Below are 21,812 nucleotides of genomic sequence, written 5' to 3' on the forward strand. Positions count from 1 at the left end.
TAGAATTATTTTTTTTATATCATTGCAAAGATGGACACAAACAAATTTGACCAGATTACAAAGATGTTCATATTGTGCATGAAAAATACTAAATGCCGCCCTCTACTGGTACCAGTGCGTTATGCTTCAAAATAAGGTTTAGCAGGTGAGAATTGAACATTTATAGGAAAAGTCGTTTTGCAAAGACGTTTTTTCTCCCAAAAAGAAACAATATTTATTAACATACAAAAGAGAGAAACACTTAAGAACGGACATTGGCCATTTAAACATGAGTTAAATTATCAAACATCCTCATTAATCAACGTACAAATATAAAGAGAAAGAATCCTTCATTTTTACGATGACCAAATATACAAATAGAATAACAAAATTACTTCCCACTCTTAAAAAAAAAAACAATGTTACAAATGAAAACAAGAGGAATGACAATCATAGGAAACAGACGTTTTTGCTGCAGTATTGTCGAACAAAATGATTGTTTTGTTTTTTTAAAGTAAACAATTTATATGTAGTTGTTGTAGAAAGCAAAAGTTGTACCTTTAATTTCTGGCACAGCAGGCGACCAGGAACTTTGGTATAAATCATAAACGTTCTGTACCATAGACCTTACCCCCTTCACAATGTTGGCATATGCAGAGTCATATATTCACAGACATTCTGATGCTTAAGAAACGCAAAACACTCTGAGTAGTGTTAAAAAGAAAACAAAAAAAAAAGGATGATTTGTGCAAACATTTTCAAACGTGGAACTGAACTCTCACAGGAACCATTGACACGCGTAGACATTCCATAGACGCGTCCAACAGAGACATTTCTTAAGGCATACACTTCTAAATATACACAAGAGATATTGTGTCATTGCACGTGTTTGTAATCGTGTGTGTGTGTGTCGACAAAGATGACGGAACCCGTGCATCACTTTCACACGACATGGATAAGAGCATCATTGGCATTAAATAAGTTTAAGGTTTGGTCATAGCACAAGTCAATACTGCTCGTTTAGACCTGGTAAGGAAAAACAATAGACCTCAAAAAAAACACAAAAAAAATTAGTCATTTACCAACATTCATAACATCCGGATTCATCAGAATTTACTTACGACTCATCTTCATACACAAACATGGCCGCCTTCAGGCTATCAAGAGCCTGGTGGATGTTTTCTTTGTCTCAACATTCTTATCACATTGAAGACCACGTATGGTTTATATTGTCCAACAAAGTCTAAATACTTGAGAGGAGCAGCAAATGGATGTCTTTAGCGTTCCCATCATACATTCTTGTTGCCACAGAAGGCGGAATATAGATGTTTGTAAGACAGTCGGAATGTGTTTGCACTTATTAACTTTGGCTCCAGTCGCGCGCTGAGACCCTGCAAGCTTAAGGAAATACTGTAAACATTCTTCATGGCTGGGCGCTGGTGCTCTTCTCTTGCTCCGCGGAGGCCGATGCTGCGCCGTAGCTGCGCTGGTCCGTGGCCGAGTGCATGAGGCTCAACCAAATGTCGTCCATGTTTGGCATTACGAAGATTTTCTGAGTGATGACAAAGTGACAGGTTCTCAGGCTCAAATGTTGGATAAAGAATCTATTTTAAAAGAAGCAAATACTTCCAAATTGCACATCGGTAATAATTATAAAAGCTAGTTTGCTTTAGTTCCTTCAGAAGAAGAATGTTCTGAGTAATCTATTCCCTACGATTTAGAAATCCTACCTGGAATTCCTGCTCCAGTTTCTTCTCGATCCAGTCGGTCACGTGAGCAAGAGTCACTTCACGCTCACCCAGTTTGGGTCGAGCCTTCAGCTCCAAGTGAGGCGGCTTCCTAAATCCATACCTGTTTGAAGATATGTTTCACATGATGTCATCGCTTCTTTCACAGTGAAACCATCATTTTTAATCTGCATCCATTCGGAACATCCGAGTGAGACTCTACTCTAGACTTTTTACATCAGCAAATGCAACGGTAACATCGATTTTCAATGCACACTAAACGCACCGTCGCGGGTCTGGAAATATTTACATTTACGTCCTTGATTTCCAGTATTCTTATTTATCTAATATAATTCAATTTTTACTGCTGCAGATACATTAGAGTGTTCTGCCTGAACATACTGAATTCTGTCATTTTATTATGATCATTTGTTTTGCTCTATTAAGAACAAGCATTGAGGGAACAGTGGAGACATTCCTCAAGAGTAAAACAGAAGTGTGCTTTTAAGGTTAGAAAGCTGACAAAATTATTATTTTCTCAAACCCTAACTAACTGTATCAAATTATCACATATCAAACTCTTAAAATTAAGTGATATTGTGAGCAAATTGATTTTGATTATTATCGCTTGCAGTGTATCCAGATGCGTATGGAATCGGCCTTAGTGGTGGAGATATACATCCCAAATAGACACAGTAAGTATTTGTCAGATATATAATATTTGAACTTTGAATTATAATGATTCTTATTAAAATTGAAGTCAATCAAATATACGTAAAACTTAATGAAAACAATAATGTATTGAAAATAAAAAAGTTAGTGTCTTGTTCTTATTTCTTAGGTTTTGTATTAGTTGTTAAGTTTACTTATTGTCGTCTCCACAGCTTTTTAGAAAAAAACTATAATGAAAATGAGTTAATAATAATAAAGATCGCCACTGTAGCGCACCCAAGCGGTCGTACTTTGAACTACAATAACAAGCAGCTAACAGAGCTGTCTGTGTGTTAGCTTCTCCAGACCAACACACCGACAGCTGTTCTCCAGACGGTCCGACTATTGTGCGGACCAGCAAACATCCTGACTCACCATATCCTGTCGGTGGGTGGAGGGGGGATGTTGACCGCCAGCGTCCCTCGGAATTCTTGCACCTCCACGGTGAGCAGCAGCGGCGTGTTCGACACTTCCTCCATCTTCTTCTTGATGAACTCGGTCTCGGTTGCCTTCTGGAAGTACTTGGACTTGGTGATCTTGTCCACAAAGCGCATGATCTTGCTGGGTTTGTGGCCTCCAACGAATCTGCGATCAGAGAAACCTTTGAATGCAGTACATGGAACATTTCAAAACCCCGTCATCGCGCAGAGAATTTAATTGATCTCTAATGGAACAGTGGTAACATCTAGTCCTAGAGTTAAAATTTCTTCAACTTGAGCCTGCCGGGGGTCCCTGTGCCGTGGTAGACGTCCTGCCTGGTTCTTGTGCTAAAGACACTGCAAACCAGTGGCCCCGAAGACTACAGAATCTGTGGCTCTGACCTTCTGTGCATAAAGACTGTCTGTAGCACCGGTGCGCCTCAGACTTCATGTGGTGGCTGGTTAGATCCTCTATACTCTGTTTTTTTGGGGCAGCAGACGCCCAGAGACTGAGGAGACTGAGCCAACAGGGCCGGTGACGTTATGTGGGTAAAGTAAGACTCTATCAAGGAGGTGTCAGAGAGGAAGATGATGTCCAAGTTGCGGGTCATCTTGGACAGTGAGTCCCACCCACTCCACGACCAGCCAGACACTCATTTAGCTGCATTTAGGTTAGAGGAGTTGTTGCCTGAGTTTTGTACTCTCTGTGTCGCAGGAAATCATTCTCACCCGTGGCCAATAAACAAAAGCACTCTTGATATTTATAATTCAATTGTTGCTTCAATAACCTTTGTGCAAATATACCAAGAATCTACGTTCTTGGGTTTATATCTTCACTTTTCTGTGTATAGTCTGTAATATATTTTAAGATTTTTATGTCTATGGTTCACATGTATACTTTGATTACATAGACACTGTCTAACAGTGAGAATGGAGTAACTGCAACTAAAAAGCAATTTACTCTTGGAATGAATAAAGTATTTCTGATTAAAAATGTAGCATTTTGATGAGAGAAAGAACTTATCCAAGTAGAAAATATCCCTTTTCAAGGTCATTCCAGCTTTGAGAGATGAAGCTTCACGAGGCATCGTTTGCAGCTAATGGAACTCTTGGCTCATTTATTTAAATGTTGCTCAAAGCCACAGATTATACAACTAGGTTGTAGTGGGTTCTTGAAAAATAAGGACGATGTTTCATGAAGCTTCATTATTAGATCACTGACTAGAGTTCTGATTAGATCTAAGACCGGTGCTCAAAATGTATTTCGGCCTTCCTCACCCTTCAGCCCCCATAGAATCGTTGGACAGCTCCGATACGTCGTCTTCATCTGAAGAACCAGCACTCGACGACTCTTCATCACTGTCCGCCAGGCAGTACGTTCGTGGTCTGGATCTGCATGAAGCCACGAGAGAAAAAAACATCTCAGAAAAGTCCTAGATACTTTTTCCAATCTACTGTGAAGAGTCTAGAGTCCCTATGAAATATGAGATGGAAATTAATTTGTGATGTTACGAGAAACCCACTAAAACTACTGATCTATCCACACAAAATGGCAAAATAAGCGACTTTTCTTTTCATAGAAACTATTTAATTATTGCATTTTTCCGCAAACATTCTCTGTGTTGTGTTTTCTATAGACATTTGCTTCTATTCGACCAACACATCTCTCCTCCAAATCGATTTTCCGCAGCCTGATTTAGCTCAAAATGGACGGTTCATTTAACAATCTCCAGCTGCTTATCTGTTGCCAGGTTGCATGTAAACCAGAGTGACAAGATTTTTGCCTAAAAAGGCCTGAGGATCACGAAACATGCTTTTTTTTTTTAAATGAGAAATGAAAGATGATACACAGAGGTGGATGCTGCTGTACGCGGTCGGGCTCACCGGAAGAAAAGCGTCCGAGTCACATGAAAGGAGAATCCAGAAAAACAGACGAGGAAGAGTTTAAAAAGAGAACAGAAGACTTGTCAGAGCGAGAAGATATTTTTGTATCCGACGAGATATATATTATTTTAAAGCATGGATTTTATACAGAGGTTCAGTCTCACCCGTCTTTTCCGAACTCTCCCAGGCTTTCTCCTTCTTTGCCCAGACGGATCAGGTTCATCTTGGTCTCCAGGGTCATCAGGAAGGAGCCGCTGTAGGACACGTCCAAGTCAAACCACAAACCTGCAGGATTTAGAACAAGATTTAAACTTTATTAAAGTTTCCTCATCAAAACCATCGCATTAAAAACTCTGACAATAATGTTTCTTTGTTAACGCTTCCACTTGAATGAATAATCTTACTGACCCGCTTTAGGTCACCTAATCATCCCAAGAACAAACACATGTTATATAATTACATAGTTACACAACATTGATAAGAATATTTGTTTGCTGGAGATTGTTGTCGGACGAGTATCAAGGGTTGCTGTGGAGGTTTTGCTACAGTTTAAACTACTATGGAATTGAATGTTAGGCTTATTTAAACCACAAAAAAAATGACCTGGCAGGCCGGATTTTGCGAGTTTGACACACTAAAGGGCTGTTGAAGGTTCACATAACAGTGTCATTGTGTAGATGGCGCTCTTGGCCTTACATTCAAATAGTGGCTTGAAGCCAAGGATTACACGGCCAAAGAGTGGCTCAGAAAAATAGGAAAATGCTTCATAAAGCTTCATCAGCTCATCACTGAAATATATCATCATTATAAATGCTTCAGGGATGGACCAAAATCCAACTTTATTTGCTCATCTTTCTCTAAATCACAATGACAGGACCTTAAAAATGGGATTCTTTCAAATGTTTTTGTTATATTTTAATCAAAACAGTTACTTTAATGGATGATTTGGTTGTGACAATCAAAAGAAAAGAGTTTGCCCTTGGTTCTTAGATTTTATCAAATTCTATTGGCAGTCAAACAGAGTAAATAAATGTTAAATTCACTCATTTTCTACTGACTGTAAACTAAGCGATTGGATTATTTTTTATCTCTAATTACTCTCTGAGGATATTTACCCAGAGTACTCCCTGTCTGTGCAGCATCTTCTGCTACAAACAAGCTTATAATATAGACTTTTTGAAGTTTCCCTGCAACCATTTCTCTCGTCTATGTGAGACAACAACAAGAACATTTCTGACGAGCACCACACGCGGAGGTTTTACAAGTGTGTCTTTTTGGCAACGATCATTGAGCATGATTCGCTGTAATAAAATGTAGATGTAGAATTGGAGATTGTCCTGGTAGAATTCCAATTTATCCTAGGACTGATTGGAATTCCAATATTCAGATCCCAGTTCAGTAGTAGGATTACAATCTGTACTAGTATGATTCCAGATCCTACTGGATTCCAATCCGTACTGTGACATATAAACATTTTTGCCTATACTTTGAAAATGATCCCGACACATCCTCAACATGAGTGAAGTTTGAAATGTTTAACTTTTCCGTCGACTGAAACATTAGTTTAAAAGAAGGTTAAAAACACTTTTCTGGTACGATTAATGAGCAAAATCTGTAAATATGTTCATAAAACAAAGAGAATTATATACAATAAAGAAGAAGGGTTTAACTCAGTGTCAATGTGATCCGATTTTAATCTTGTCATCATGTGCCTCTGACAACCATCAGTGCTGCTGTTGAGTGAATGTCAGTGACGCAATTGTTCGACTTGTTAGTCATGCTAAGAATCTTGAGAGTAACCCAGAGTAACCTTTGCCAGAGGTCACTTCACCTTATTTCCCCATCGTGTTATTAAAAAAGTCATAATGTCATAATATTCGGGAATTCCTCACAAAATGTTATTGTGTAACCCAAAGACATTGAAATAGAATATATACACAATGCAAGGCAAAGCCAAATAAACTAAACGAGAAGTGGTCTGATGACACTTTATAAAGAAGTGCCAACTATTCTACTACTTTAAAAATTAGGACAATGCTTCATGAAGCTTCATGAGCCCATCACTAAGGGAAACGGCGTCATTCTGGTCCTGAAACACCCATTATTTAGAACTGGGTTATTGTCCTGTCTCATGCGTTTCTCAGCAATCATCTCCTCACTCTCACCTCTGTAGTCAATAGAAGGTTTAGAAGCTCCAAGAACCTTCGGAGTGGCCGCACCCATGTCCAGTTCGGTGAGTGTCAGTTCGTTCATGAAATAAGGCAACTGGAAAAGATGGAGAGATTGTGTCAACGACTTCTATAAAGTTTGTGTCACTTTTTAAAAGTAGACTTCAAGGGTTGAATTCACTGACCCGGATTTTACTGAGCTTCATCTGAATCTTTTTGGAGACGAGCTCTGCCCAGTAAGGTTCGCCTAGAAAGTCCCAGACGATTCGACCGAGAGCGGCGTTTAACCAGGCGATGGAATCATCTTCCTCTGCGCTCTGCTCCGGAGCAGACGTGGTAGCCTGAAGCTGAAAGGAAACACGTTTAGCTCAGGAACTACCTGAGGAGCTTTTACCATTTCATGACAGTCTAAGATTGGAGCTGATTATTTGGGAGTCACAAACTATATGAGGCACCTTCTTGTCCGTGGCAGGACTGCTGTGTGGGCTGCTGAGAGTTGGACTGGCAGCTGCAGTGAGGGGGACCTCCTCCTGTTTTGGCAGTAAGGAAGCCATGTAAACACTGTAGTCCAAAAGGCTGTTTTTGGTCTTCGGCTGGTTAGCCAGCACATCGTCCAGACTGCTGTGGCTGCTGCTGTGAGAGTTCAGTGCTGCACATGAAACATGAGAAAAGATGAGTTCATAGTTGATCATTCAAGCCATCCTTTCCTTACCACTTTTATTCTTCTTCAAAACACTCTTAAGCTTGGATGCAGTCAGGATGCGTTGGAACCACTCCTCCTTCTCTCTGCCCGTCCTCCCAAACAGATATAAGGTCGGGTCTCTCGTGGGGGGGCCTGGACTTACTCCTATCCCATCTCCTCTCTCTCGCCCTGTAAGCCCCTCACAGACTTCCGATTTGTCCGTATCGGTCTTTGACCTGAAGTCGTCCTGATAGCCCAGTTCAATACGGATGGGGTACTTTTTGTTCCACACCCTCTTACGGGCCAAATTCTGAGGCACTAAAGACACCTGGAAGAAGAAAAAGTAATGTAACCATCATCCTGGACTTGATAAGATATATTTTAAGTCTTTGAAGGATAATTTTTATGGCACTCGGCTTATATTGATTCCAGCAAAGTATCTGAGTATTATTCATCTCCATCTCCAACCTAATGAGTGGAAGGAAGTGGATGGAGAACAACCCTTGCTTTCTAATGTGTTCCTTCCAACTACTCCCTCAGGTTTGTCTTTGGGGCAAAGTGTTATGTTTATGATGGGAAGGTGGCTTCATCATTAAGACAATCATTTATTAACCAGCTACCGTATAGAAGCAAGATTGCTGAAGCGGACCACATACCTTTCACTTTCTATTAGTGTAAAGAGGCCCCACTCTGCTCATTTCAGAGGCTTTTAGAGAATGACACTGAACTCAAGTGGAGAAATTAAGTGAATTTGTATAAAGAAACTACAAATTGTGTATTCTGCTTTTATCGTTTTGGAAATACTATTAATTAAAAAAAGGTTTCTTTTCCAGTTTTTCAGTAAACTTGGCAGGAGATGCATTATTATAAGTTACAACTAACTAATTATTGGTATAAGTCAAAGACTGTACAGGATATGGACTTTGTATCTCTGACTTTATTGATCCTTGAGCCAATCCATAAACGTGGACATCTGGGAAATTCGGTCCGGTTTAACTAGAGGGTAAAGGGCCAATGTTCGGGCAATAAAAACACGCCCATTTAGTTGAGTCACAGCGGCACAATACAGAAGCACCAGTCAACCTCTTTATGTGCAAATTCCAATTAACAGGAATATAATCAAAAGAGAACAAAAATAACTTCCTACTGCATAGGCCATAATATAACATGGATCTCTGAGACACGTTTGAGTAGCTGATAGCTTGAAGACTCAGGGTCAGAGGCAAGCAGATATAGATAAACAACTTCAATTCATTCGTGTACATGAAAAAAGGAAAATGTATATTCCATACTTTGCTGTTTGTAAGGTCGTAGATCTTCTGGCTGATATAGGAGACATCAGGTTTTGGTTCGTTGTGCGTAGCTCTTCTGGGGACATTATGGTTGGGTTTGGACAGACGGATGACCGAGCCTTCCAGTCGGACATAGACGGACTGAGTGAGTGTGGCATGGTAGGTCTCTGGGTTGTAATTTGAGATCTCGTTCATCCATCCCTACAATGCAGGAAGTGTTAACGTCTCAATAACAAAAGTCAAAAACATACCAACAAAACAATGTTCTTACCTTGTAGATGTCCGGTTCTTTAATGTCCAGTTTAGAGAGATCCCATAGTTTCCCATGATATTTGGAATATCTCGAGCCAGCGCCAGAAGGTGTTGGTCCAGTCAGCCACACGGCACCGATGGCTAAGAAGAATCCTAGTGTAATTCCAAGCAGCATTCCACATATGTAGTTGGGAAACGGTATCAGAAAGTATCCGTAAACCAGTAATGTCAGGATGAAGAGAGTATAAAAAGGAATGGTAGGTGCCACCTCAGTAAATTCTGATTCCTCATCACCGTAAGATTCGGAGCTGACACTCAGTGCCGATGTAGACTCTACATCAGCTTCAGTGTTATCCAAGTCCGTGTTTTCATTCTCAAAGTCTTCACTATAGAGCACACAGAACTCTTCGTACTCCTGTTTAGCGAGCGCAGACATAGAGCAGTTATCTAATGACATGGATATCAAAGACTTGTTGGGGCTCTTGGTTTCACCACCAGAAGAGACGAGCGATTCAGGTGGAGCAGAAGCTGCGCTTTGTGGTCTTCCAGTCTCCAACTCATGATCTTCTTCCTCTTTGATGCAGTAGTTGTTGTTGCTTTCAGCGAGACCGTTGACTGAAGGGAGTTCTGAGGTACTGGCAGCAGAAGACTTTGTTCTGTTGCTGCTCTTTTCGTCCATCATTTTACTGAAAAGCTGCAATGGTTCATACATGACCTCGGAAAAGCGACGCTTTGTGTCCTCAAGTTTTGCTTCCACTTCGGACACGTTGAAAAAGCTGCGGCTTTCTGGAGAGACCGCGGGCGAGGGGGGTGTCGTTTTAGAGTCATTGCTCGATGAGGAAATGACTGTTGGCATCTTCGACTGTGCAAATTGTTTGAAGAGCTGCAGGTTAAGGCGGGACTCAGGAACACGGCTGGCAGTTGAGTCTTGGGGGGCATCCGACGATAAAGACTTGACGAGAGTCTTCAAAGATCTATGCCTCACAGTAGGAGTAACAACATTGGCGACACCGTCTCGAGACTCGATGTCGGACGAGGAGGCTCTTAGCAAGCTAAAGAACAGTTTTTCGGTGGAGGGGAAACTTAACGACTTCGTTGGAGGCAAATTTGAGATGATCTGCTCTGAGGTTTGCTGCAAAGGTTCAGTCAAACAAGCTTGACCAGAAGCTGGGGGACTTTTGTTGGCTTCAGGCATCTCCAACTCTCCCAAAGATTCCTCTTTAAAAATCTCCCCGGTCACGTTCAAGTCATCCTGAACCCTTGGGTCGGAGAGGCTCGTCATACACAGGTCTTCGCCCTCCTCCTCTTCCTCGCTTCCCAAAGAGGAGAAGCGAATCGCAATAGACTCCTTCGAAAGAGATTGCTCGGCCTGCAACTCGGAAGGCACCACAAGTGGCCGTTTGTCTGCGGAGTGGGCAGTCTGTTCATGGTTGGTGTGCTGACTGGTCATTGCAGGACTCGCAGTGACTGGCAATCTGCCAACGAAAAAAACAAAAGTCAGTGTAACCAGTGAGAATTCTGCAAAAACAATCAAGAACTAGCAAGTTGTATGGGAAAATAACAAGTTGATTTAGAAAGTAACGTGAAGCCTTTAACGTAGACAAAGGCACAGTGTGTTTGGGAAAAACGTCTTGCTTAGTACAGCTTTCAGTCATGAAGAAAAATGTTCTAATTGGATTTAATCTTCGCCTTGTTGCCCAAATTAAACGTCCATGTCAACTATACTTGCCACATAAACTGCTGAACCGCTTCACTGGGTTGTTTGTTTCGTGGTTGTGATGACACCTTCAAACTGTTTTTACTATATAGAAAAAACTAATAGTATACCAAATATTTTAGAAACAAACATAATAAATGACTTGTGTTCGATTTTAATGCCAATTACGGCCTCATTTTTAGATTTAAGACTTATTTTTTCAAGACTTTTGGAAGGATTTGCAGGAACCATGTATGATGTGGCCCCTGAGGAGATTTAATTGCCGATCCGCGGGGCCCTATACTTCCACTAGCTGCCCTGGAGATATGTTAAATAAACAACACATTTGCCACCACAGCCACATGGATGTTGTTGTGTTACTTTGATTGTACGATTTGTTCTTTGAAGTCATGATCAAAGACCATCCAATATGTATGTCTGTAACAATATGTAATCTCTTTCTTGTCATACCACATTTTGGTCGATAGAAATAATAAATCACAAGATAATACTGGAACTACGGGGTCTTGTCCATATGTACTGACATTTACAATGTGTTTGAATGAGGAAAGACTTTGGACCACAGCTGAGAGACTACAAACAAACCTAAAATTAACTAAAACTGCAACAATCTGAGGCTCTGTAATCTTGCTGACAATGGCAGTGTGGCGTTAAACCAGTTGGATCGCATCTGACCAGCAACTGACGGTGCAGCCTACAGCAAGTTAATCCTCTCTGGCAAACATTCCAAAGTCTGGATCTTCTCTCAACCTGCTCCAATATAATGGTAAACAAACCATAGCAATCTCCAGAAACAGGCACTTTAGGCCGACCTACATAGTTTTGTCCAACGGCAAACCCTTGACAATAACATTTAATCGTGACGAAAACAAGTTTTTTTATCATGCAGAATCGCCACACAGCCACGCATTGTCTATGAATGTGAAAGCCTTTGTCAGACTCAAGATGCCAAACAGGCAAAAACCATATGGTGTGAGTGAGTTGGAAAATAAAATTAAATAAATGAACTGAAATGTTTCTAACGGTTAAAAGTTGCATGTAAGCACGTGCACGACTTAAACATATTTTCCAAGTCGTTGTTTTACGTGGTCAACAGCAAAACAAAGAAACCATTCTTTTGTGAGTAAGTCTGTTAGAAGGATTATTTTCAACATTTTCGAACTAGCAGTGATTTTTAAGCCTAGCAGGGTCCGCTTAAAACCAGGAACAGTTCCTCTTGTCAAGGCTTTAAAAAATAAGATGGACGATACAGACGAGCACCACAGTAGTGCTTTTATTTTGAACGAAACTGAAGCTGACATAGCAGCTAGCCTAGCAACATCTGCTACAACACTTTAAAAATATAAAATTGTTAAAATTGTCTACGGAAGAATTTCTGAACTTGAGGCTTCAATATAAGATGGACGTTACAGACGAGCAGTTTGAACGTATTTTGATGTTTTTAAGTGTCTTTTTTGAACAAAGATGAACAACTGAGCTGCGGTCGATACAATAAAATGAACTTTTTTTTTGGTCTATTACTCTAAAAAAGAACAGATTACTCTGAAAATAATCTCAACCCTTAGTAGTCGAAAATGAGTTAAGTTTAAATTTAAACTATCACTTTGAGTGCAAGTTGGTAAGGAATCGAAGCCTCAAGATTATAAGACATACAATAGAGAATAACACAAACAGGCGTAATAGACTTTAGCCATTCTTTATCGTCATTGCACAGAATAACACAGCAGAGAAAACTGGCAACGAAATTCCGTTGCTTGGCAACAGTTTAAAAAAACACAGCATTGGGTGATTATATAAATATTAATAAGTTATAAATAGTGCAATATTATATAAACAGAATAAATAAATGTTTTGAAAATTGCATATAATGAATGTATATAAAAGTATAAATATAAATAAGTAAAAAATAGTGCAATATATATATAAATAGAACAAATAAATAATGTTTTAAATAGTGAATGCTCGAAGTTATATTGCATTCAGCAGTCTGATGGCCAGAGAGAAAGAAGCTGCTAAAATAATATAGTACTGTGTAAAATTAAAACGTCTTTAAAATATTTCTGGCAAAGATTTGTTGATTGCAACGTACTTTTGAATTTTCTGTAAATTAGAGTTATATTCTCTGATAAGTCAAGTTCACTCCGTTTTATTTCGGTGCTAAAATTGCAAGATATTAGAGGGTGATATTTGATATTTGAGGCTGAATGAGGCTTGTTTTCATCTCAGTTGCTACACATCTTTTAGTTCTGGGAAATTCTACAATGAAAATGACAGACCAAGAAAAACACCTCACTCCCAAGTGACATGGTTAATGAAATCCCAGATCAGCAGACGACGTCAGGGTTGCCTAGTGTGGGATCTCGGTGAATATTCTCGTCTACCTGAACAATGAGATCTACCCAATGAGCTACAGAGTGTCTCAGTCTGGTGACCTCATCAACTGTGAGCGGTGCAGCAGCTCGCGGCTAATAGGCTCATGGCAACAAACCAAAAATTCACTCAACCATTGTTTCTGGTTGTTTACTACAATGCAGCGAGAGGGGAAAACAGAATGACATCTCTGTGCGATGGATCTCTGAGAAGCGTTATTAACAAGAGGCTCTGGCTAAAGGGAAAAACGCAATGTTGCTATGATGATGCACTTGCAGGTCCTCATTACGACTGGCTGTATTGGTGTGGGACGTTGTGTTTGTGCATCTGTTGTCGGGGTTGTGTGTTGGATACTGAGGTACTTGTGGCTAAGTGCAGAGCTCATTAGCAATTCCAGTTGCAGTAGAGACAAACAAAACCAAAACAGCTCTCAAGAATGCTGTCGAACTGGTGACGCGGGCGGGGCCTGGAAGCTCATTGTGATATGAACGAGTATCAACAGTCACACATCGAAGCCTCTCAACAAAAGATCACTTTCCTACCAAACAAGCAGCACCTGTGTTGAACTATGACAACAATACTCGCCCTCTTGTCATGACAGTCTCGTAGTGATTAAGTGCTGGAAATACTTGGAATTTCTTTATAAATGTCATTTGGCTTTCAAATAATATTTCATTTCTACTTTAATTAGGTGTGTTTAAATGAATGGTTCGATTTTTTTTTAAATTCTATTTACAATAAACATGAAAATATTAACAGTGTTTTTTCATCTTTGTGTTGAAATTCAACTTTCAGTCGGTGGCAGCCACCATTGCGTCTGCCGCCGCTAAAGGAACAATGAAATCCCACCGCATACCAGCGAAGCTACTGTTTGGACATATTTAAAAATTCATTAAAAAGTTGTTCAGTATTCACTTTTTTGACTCTGGTCTAGAAAAGCGCGCTACAAATATTTACTTACTTACTTACTTACATATGGTATTTACTTATATACAGTATAGTATTTTGAAGAGCATTTTGCAATGATTTTCCTGGTAGTTGTGTGGCCATGCATCGTTCCAACGTGAACAGACCAGAAACATCAATATTTATATATTTTTAAAACAAAGAATAAATGGTCGTTCCGTCAAGGACCATCAGCTTTATTCTCCAGCAGATACAGCTCTGGTTATTTATTCCTTTCGCTGGATTACATGAGGATATAGACATCGGACGATTCTTTAAAGAGACTTGAGGCATGGATGCGGCAATTGGTGTGAACTCTGCTTGATTCTATACTATATGTTCAAATCTCATCAGCGGTTTCATGTTCATGTTCGTAGATCTCTGGACAAACTACCGTCAATGACAGTCAATCCTCTGAACACTGTCATCAGTGAACAGAGAAGCAGATGGAGCCCGAATTCTCCTTCCATGATGCAACATTAATAGACTCAGGGACTCATTCTTTCTTTGTGATATTAGATTGTTTAATTCTGACTTTAAAATTAGTCTTTAAAGACGTAGTCAAACATTTCCGCTGTAAATCTCTCCCATAACCAACTTGTTTTATCATTGTTCAACTTATACCAAGTGAAGTCTTTCATTTTCTTACTTATCTGGTGGGTTTTACAATAGAAGTCAATGAGATGGGGACACATTTCAAAGGAGAAATTCACCTAAATTTCAATACAACCCATTTTTACATATAATAAGAAACGTATAACTTATAAAATAGGAAGAAAAAAACAATTTAAATACACACTTTGATCTTCCACAATGCCACCAGACCACAGAACAAATCTTCATTTTCCTAAAGACTTTCAGTGGCGGGAAACTTGACTCAGGTGCATTCAACTTCAAACAATTGATGTGTAAGAAATGATATTTGGCTGTTCGAGATGGAGTCATAAAGATTTCATCGGTTGGCTCGAATCTCACTTCCTCCTTCTCGAGGGTTTAAGCAACTTCCTTCAGTTTATGTGAGCCACAGAGGCATGTTGACGTCCACTTTGACACCTTACTCAAGTTTATGGGGACGGTTATAGGGAACAATTCTCTCTGATTAGTTACTTGTAAAGATCTTCCCATCCATCCATCTCTCTATTTTAATATATATTAATATAATGTTAGATATCTAACATTATATTAAATCAGGGCTCCCCATCCTGTTTTGCACCATGCACTGGTTTCATATCTGCTTTTTAACAAACCAAACTTCAAGGTGTGGCAGTAAAACAAATGTAATTAGCATGAATGACAACAAAAACTTAAAACTGGACTGGTTTCTACGCAACAACAACGACTAATTGTTTTACTTATTTTCACTATTTTACAGGCTTATTTTTTGAGTGACTCTTGTTAATTTTTACAAAATAAAACAACTTTCACACAGTAATAATAATACAGAAATAACAGAAATTAGATTTTGTTTTTTTCTGCCACCCTTTAACATGTGACTCATTTACTAGTGTTTTCATGTTAGATACCAAAATATATATTTTTTTCATTTAGGTTTTCACATCTCCATGTGAAACATTAACCAGGTTGTGTTCAAAATGTGTTATAATGGAAGAAAAAAAATAAAAGTGTATTTATTTTTAGGGGTGTAAGAAAAAAATACTGATATAAAGATATTTTTATTCAATGTTTTTTTTTGCGATTCTGTATCGATATAAAATATTTAAATACATATATATTTGTGCTGACCTGACGTCACGCGTCAGCGCAAAGTTCAACTTCAAACTTTAGGGCAAGCGATGATGACACAAAAAACCTTTTTGACAAGTTCAGTTCAGTCGTAACACTGTTAACGCTTTACTTATTTACTTTTAAATTGTGTTAATCACAGATAAAAAAAACGTTGAATTAAAGGAAAATGTTAAGGTTTAAAAGCTGATGTTTGGACTCATTTTGGCTTCAAAACAAATGAAGGAAGTTCTTCGTCAAGAGTCATGTGGTCTGTAAATTCTGTGAAACCAGAGTCAAGTACTCGAGAATACTACACATATATCCTTGTTACAACAGTATCACAACACCAGAGTCAAGTACTGGACAATACTGCAAATACTACAAATAAGTTGAAAAATGTAACACAAAGATACTGGATATTGCTCCAGGTTGTTTTAAACTTCAGTACACTTCATTGTTAATATAAGTTTAAATTTTTTTTGTTAATATTTTGAGAAGCACTTTCCTACAAGCACTTTCAAATTTTATTTGAGAAACAATTGGATCATTTATTTGCTGTAAAAGCCATAAAAAAAGTGTATTATATCGATGTTCCTACAGTATCTCAATAAATCGTATCGTCTCAAATGTATCATGATATGTATTGAATCGCCAGATTCTTGCCAATACAAAGAGTTTCTCTGTTTTCAATTTTCGTTTTTTTGGGTTGCCCTGGAAACGCATGTTTGTCGTCTTCTAGGCTCTACTTTTGAGAATGACGATGGTAAGACGAAATCTATCCAATCTTTTGATAGATGTTTTTTTATAGCCCAGTTTTATTTTTAGACATCCGTGCACACCTCATCCGTCTACTTCCAGAAGAGACAATTGGGAGAGTGAAAGTGAACAGTCAGCGTGCCATGATTCCCTCACCTGAAGAAGGTTAATAAGGACAGCGCCCCCTGCTTACTAACGCTCATGTCATACTGTCACAAAATGGAGGAGAAAGAAACCATTGCTGTGTCTCAAATCACATACTTATCTTTTGGTGGTTAGTATGCATCAGGATAGTGTACGTACTAACTAGTAACAAATTCTCAACAGCTAGTATGTCTCAAATCAAACACTGCTGCTATACACTAACAGGAAATGACGCGACAGCTTCTTCTTCTACTACTATTGAACAATGATTTCAACCAGCTGTAGGAACACTATCGACACCTGCTGGCAGCACGTTTTGATCAAGAAATGTAAGACTAAATATTCGTGAGATATTTACGCCGGTATCAGCACCAACAATTTGGTGTGTATGGCGCACTACATATCACATAGTTCACAAGAATTGAGACGCACTTATGTACTAAAAATACTAAAAAAAACAACACAATTATGCGATTTGAGACACAGCTCATGTGATCTAGTGACTGAATAGTGAATCCATTTTTTTTATAATTAAGAGTGTGACATGTGGCTGAGCCACCACCGCTTGTCAACAGATTTCATAAGAGAGTTTTCATCTCAATTCGGGTCTGGAACTTAAAAGAAGTGTCACGCTTCTCGGCCAAAAATCATGTGACGCTTTTATTTTTGAGTACTCACTCAGTACTCAGTGTCTCTGATGTGGCGATGAAGTTAAAAGTGATGCCACTCCGTTTCACTGTAAATCTGCTAAACTTATTTATTTGACTCTTGTCAACTAAAAGATACTTTCAGTATGACATGTTAGAAAGAGTTACACGAGCCAAAACAAGCCATCAGATCCCAGACAGGTTGGATACTGAACAGCCTGAAAGTACGACAAAAACTTTGAATAAATGAGTTATACAATGTTTGTATTTCATTCCGGTTTTTCTCGTTTTTTGGGTTCCAAAGGAGACGCTTTATAGTCCAACTGACTATAAGCCTCCAAGATAGTGTTTTTGTACAGTATGTTTTGAATGAAACGAACAAGGAATATAAGTCCACCAAAAAATAGAATAAAAAACCTGTCTCCAAAACTAATGTAGCATTTCACTAAGAGCAGAAATGTGTAACATTTTTACTTCAGTTAGTATTAGTATTGCTTTTATTTATTTAATAATCTGTAATTATTTGTTTATTTAACCATACAGAAGAAGTCTACAGCTGTTTCTATAAAACGCTCTCCACTACGTAACCGTACACCAGGTGTGAGGTCAACACCGTTACGACACGCGTGTGCTAACAGAGCCTTTGGTCTCATCCACGTGGAAATGTTGAATAAAAGGGTTTATTCTCTGCGGTTGGAAGGTAGTCTTGTCAGACAGAGAATATAATTTTGATTCGCTGTGGCTCACGATAGAGTGCGACATCTCCCATTACCTCACCCTCGAAAGTGTGACAGGTGTTAAGAAATCATCCCATTATCTCTCTCAAAGAAAGAAAAAACAAAAAAACATCACCATCTTACCGAAGCTGAACATATGAGATGTGTTCATGCATCAGACGCTGGTCGATGGTGGATGAAATCTAGCAGTAAAGAAAAATGTACAAGAGAGGAAAAGAGAATCTCCTAACAGAAAAAAAAGCTGCGATAAACTTCTGATATAAAAATTACACAGGGAGCAATTAAATCAATAAAAACTAAATTCAAAACCGGTGAAGTGACAGAATTATAATGATTTAGTCAAAACAGTCACCTGTTCATTTCACTGGAGTGAAAAATAGCCCTTTTTTTGTGGTGCAAAATAAAATCAAAGAATAAATTAAGTTAAAAATCGCCATAGAAAAAACAGAATTCTGTCAGTCATTCTATGAAGTTGATCCAGCCCATGGTGGGTTTTAAAAGTTATCAGTAAAGTCTTAGAGTGAAACCTGAAGTGGACTTTGGTTCCATAGGAGATTCTAAAAAGTAGGAAGTCTCACTCGTCTACTACAGTGGTCCTCAACTCTGTCCAGGAACAAAAAATGTAGAAAAAAACACAGATTTCCTCTGAAATAATATAAGCGTACGACTCTTGACTAGTGAAAAACCCAAACGTTAGAAACAAAACGTATGTTTCAGAGTCATCTTGCCATATAAATAAAGCTAAAACACAAACATTGACACAAAGTCTCTAAAAGATAGAAGACACACACATACAGAACACCAGCGTCAGCATACGATCAAACATACACAGATGCAAACACACAAACATATTGTCTAAAATTCAAGGTGAGATGTTTTTATGAACTTAAAAGTAGATTTCTTCTTGTATTTTTACTTGTTTCTATTTGAACATCGGTCTGTATATATAATCCTGAAATTCAACTGGTCCGCGGTACAAATAAAGATCGGGAAGCCCTGGTCTACTACCCGCTAATAAATCAATATACATTTCGTTAATAAGTGTCAGTTATCACATCGATTTCAATGTCTTTCTGAGAGCTCCATTTTTGAAACTTACAAATGAGTTTATTTTTCAATAAAGTCGAGGCTGATGTTTGGAGGCTGTCAAGACTTGAACCGCATGAAACTAAACATCATTAACATGGCCTGGGGTCAGTGTGTGCAAAGAAACCTGTAAAACACCTTCTTGGTATTGACTCTAACCCACATGTCAGAGCTTCAGCTGGATCTTCAGTACGGTTCAGTTTCACCCAATGATGTTTAGGTTCCTTTACAAATAAATGTGATTGTTTGCACTCAACTATGTTTGCACGTGAGGCCTCTCAATCGCATATTGTAAGTGTATATTTTAAAATGTGTCGCGATAAATGTCATGAGCAGAATAATGATCCCAGGATATCAGCAGTGGTCAATCACTTCACTGTATTCCACACTTCACATTTTTTTTGTCACCACTATACAACGATACTGATGTAGAACACATGGCCTAGTTTATCAAGAATATCAACATTTTCAGTTCACGCCCCACAAATCAACTTCATTTTCCAGGTTTTCACTCGACAAAACTCCCTCGTGAAAACATCAATAAAGTATTCACTGGAATCCCTATAATAACATAAGTTATACATACGAGTCTAAAACATTACTTTTAAGTTAATCCATTCAAACACTGATTCTTATTGACCCGTTGATTGTCTGGTCGCTTGTTATCTGACTCAAGTTGAGTCCGACCGGCCATGTTTACTGGAATTTCACTGATTTCATGAATTGAATCAATAAAAAACAACAGTTACTGTGTTTAATGTTTCCATTACTGTGTATTCAAACAACATATGCCGTGTTTGTTCATTCCGGGCTATTGTTTTATTTTTCTATCCATGTTTTCAGAGTCAAATCCTCTAATCTATCACTAAATAATTGATTGATTAAAAATGATAAACATCGTTATTAGGATGCTGGTTCGATTCCAGGCCGAGGCAACCTTTCTGTGTGGAGTTTGTATGTTCTCTCCGTGTTGCGTGGGTTTACTCCAGACACTCCGGTTTCCTCCCACAGTCCAAAAACATACAGAGGTTGATTGAGAACTTTGTGAAATTGTCTGTAGGTATGAGAGCGTGTGTGAATGTTTGTCTGTCTTTCTGTGTCGACAGACTGGGGTCCTGTCCAGGGTGTCCCCTGCCTCTCGCCCTATGATTCTGGGATAGGCTCCAGTCTCCCCGCGACCCCGGGATAAAGCGTGATGAATGAATGAATATCATTATTGGATAATGAAACTTATTTTTTTAGCCATATTTAAAATGATACCACTCAAAATAAATATTGAGTAAGTTATAACATTTTAAAGATGGGATTTAACAAAAAGTTCACACCTAAAATATTGTGATAACTTTCTCAATATGTATCACAAGAAAATGATACTTATACAAGTCATATTTGCCTTTAAGACGTATCTGGTTTCATATGAATCAATGACTTTTTAAAACCTAAAAGAGAGATATTTTTGTTTTTTTCTCCCTTGTCTTCTGTTCGCTCATCTATTCGTGTCTCTGGAACTATCCTTCGCTCTCGTCGGGTCAATAACGGAATCAATAACGAGGTCAAATTTACGGGCAAAGTGCTTACCTTGTATCGTCAGTGCCATTCAATCCAGCCAGCGATCATCTCCAGTATCACATCTCCACAGTGTTCGTCTGAAAACACACACACACGAACTTAAAGTCACCCCTTTTTAAAACAAAAAAAAACAAAAAAAACAAAAAAAAACGGGTTATTCCAGGGTGTTCCGTAACAATACGTCACCACATTCATCTACAAGCTTATAGGAGAAGTCATGGCCGAGCCAAGTGGAAATCTTAAAGCAACATATTTGACAGAAATAAATGAGCGGTTCTGGTTCTGACAGGATCCAGAGAAACTACATCAAAGTTTCGTGGCTGGTCACGGATTATAAACATTCCCACGATCGAGAGGAAGTACCTGTGTCGACGGGATCATCGCCTGGAATCAAAACTAAACGAGCTCCGAGTCTGTGACGAAGTGTGGTTCTGGTTCTGGTTCGAGGTCCAAGTTGTGACAGCAGCGTCGCGCAGCCTGTTGACAAACTGACGGGACCGAGTTCCTCCAAGAAAAATGGGCTGGATTTGTTCAGGCGAGAGCAATCGAACTGGAGAGATATGGAAGGCCGCGCTGGCCCGATCGCCGATGTTTCTGTGTGTCGATTAGAAGGGTCTGGCAATGGGTCGAGCCAGATGTGAGCCAGTAACGTGTTGGTTAATTGTCGATAAAAACGAACTTTTCTTATCTTAACAACGAATACATAAAATAAATAAATCTACTAACTGCTCTTTGCTGCTTCATTTTGGAATTAAAATCACCGAAAACCCCAAAGTATAATATTAATAATAACATATTTACCAGCAGAAGTTATGGAATGTATTTTTTTTTAATGTATCATGTTTATTTATTCCGTGTTAAATTCATATTAATTGTTTTCTTTCTAGAAATACATGTAGTTGATGAAAAGTTAATGCTGTGCTGCCACCTGCTGGACAACTCGAGTAACACTCGAAACTGTAAATGAAATTGAAAAGAGTGTAAAGATTTTATTGTACCTGC

General features: G+C 38.8%; 1 protein-coding gene across 1 annotated transcript; it reads right to left on the reverse strand.

Moving 5' to 3' along the window:
• Nucleotides 1-188: 188 nt before the first annotated feature.
• LOC148088896 (testis-expressed protein 2-like) lies at nt 189-21,298 on the reverse strand. Its single transcript, XM_087800991.1, has 13 exons — nt 21,174-21,298; nt 20,820-20,887; nt 9,134-10,589; nt 8,863-9,063; nt 7,601-7,898; nt 7,344-7,537; nt 7,074-7,235; nt 6,886-6,985; nt 4,885-5,005; nt 4,115-4,228; nt 2,793-3,002; nt 1,710-1,830; nt 189-1,531 (listed from the first exon to the last, which is right to left on the reverse strand). Exons 3-13 carry the CDS (start codon nt 10,562-10,564, stop codon nt 1,403-1,405), a joined length of 3,081 nt encoding a protein of 1,026 aa, XP_087657117.1. The 5' UTR covers nt 10,565-10,589; nt 20,820-20,887; nt 21,174-21,298; the 3' UTR covers nt 189-1,402.
• Nucleotides 21,299-21,812: the final 514 nt, after the last annotated feature.

The sequence above is a fragment of the Callionymus lyra genome, chromosome 1 (assembly GCF_982586985.1).
Source record: "Callionymus lyra chromosome 1, fCalLyr1.hap1.1, whole genome shotgun sequence".
NCBI lineage: Eukaryota > Metazoa > Chordata > Actinopteri > Syngnathiformes > Callionymidae > Callionymus > Callionymus lyra.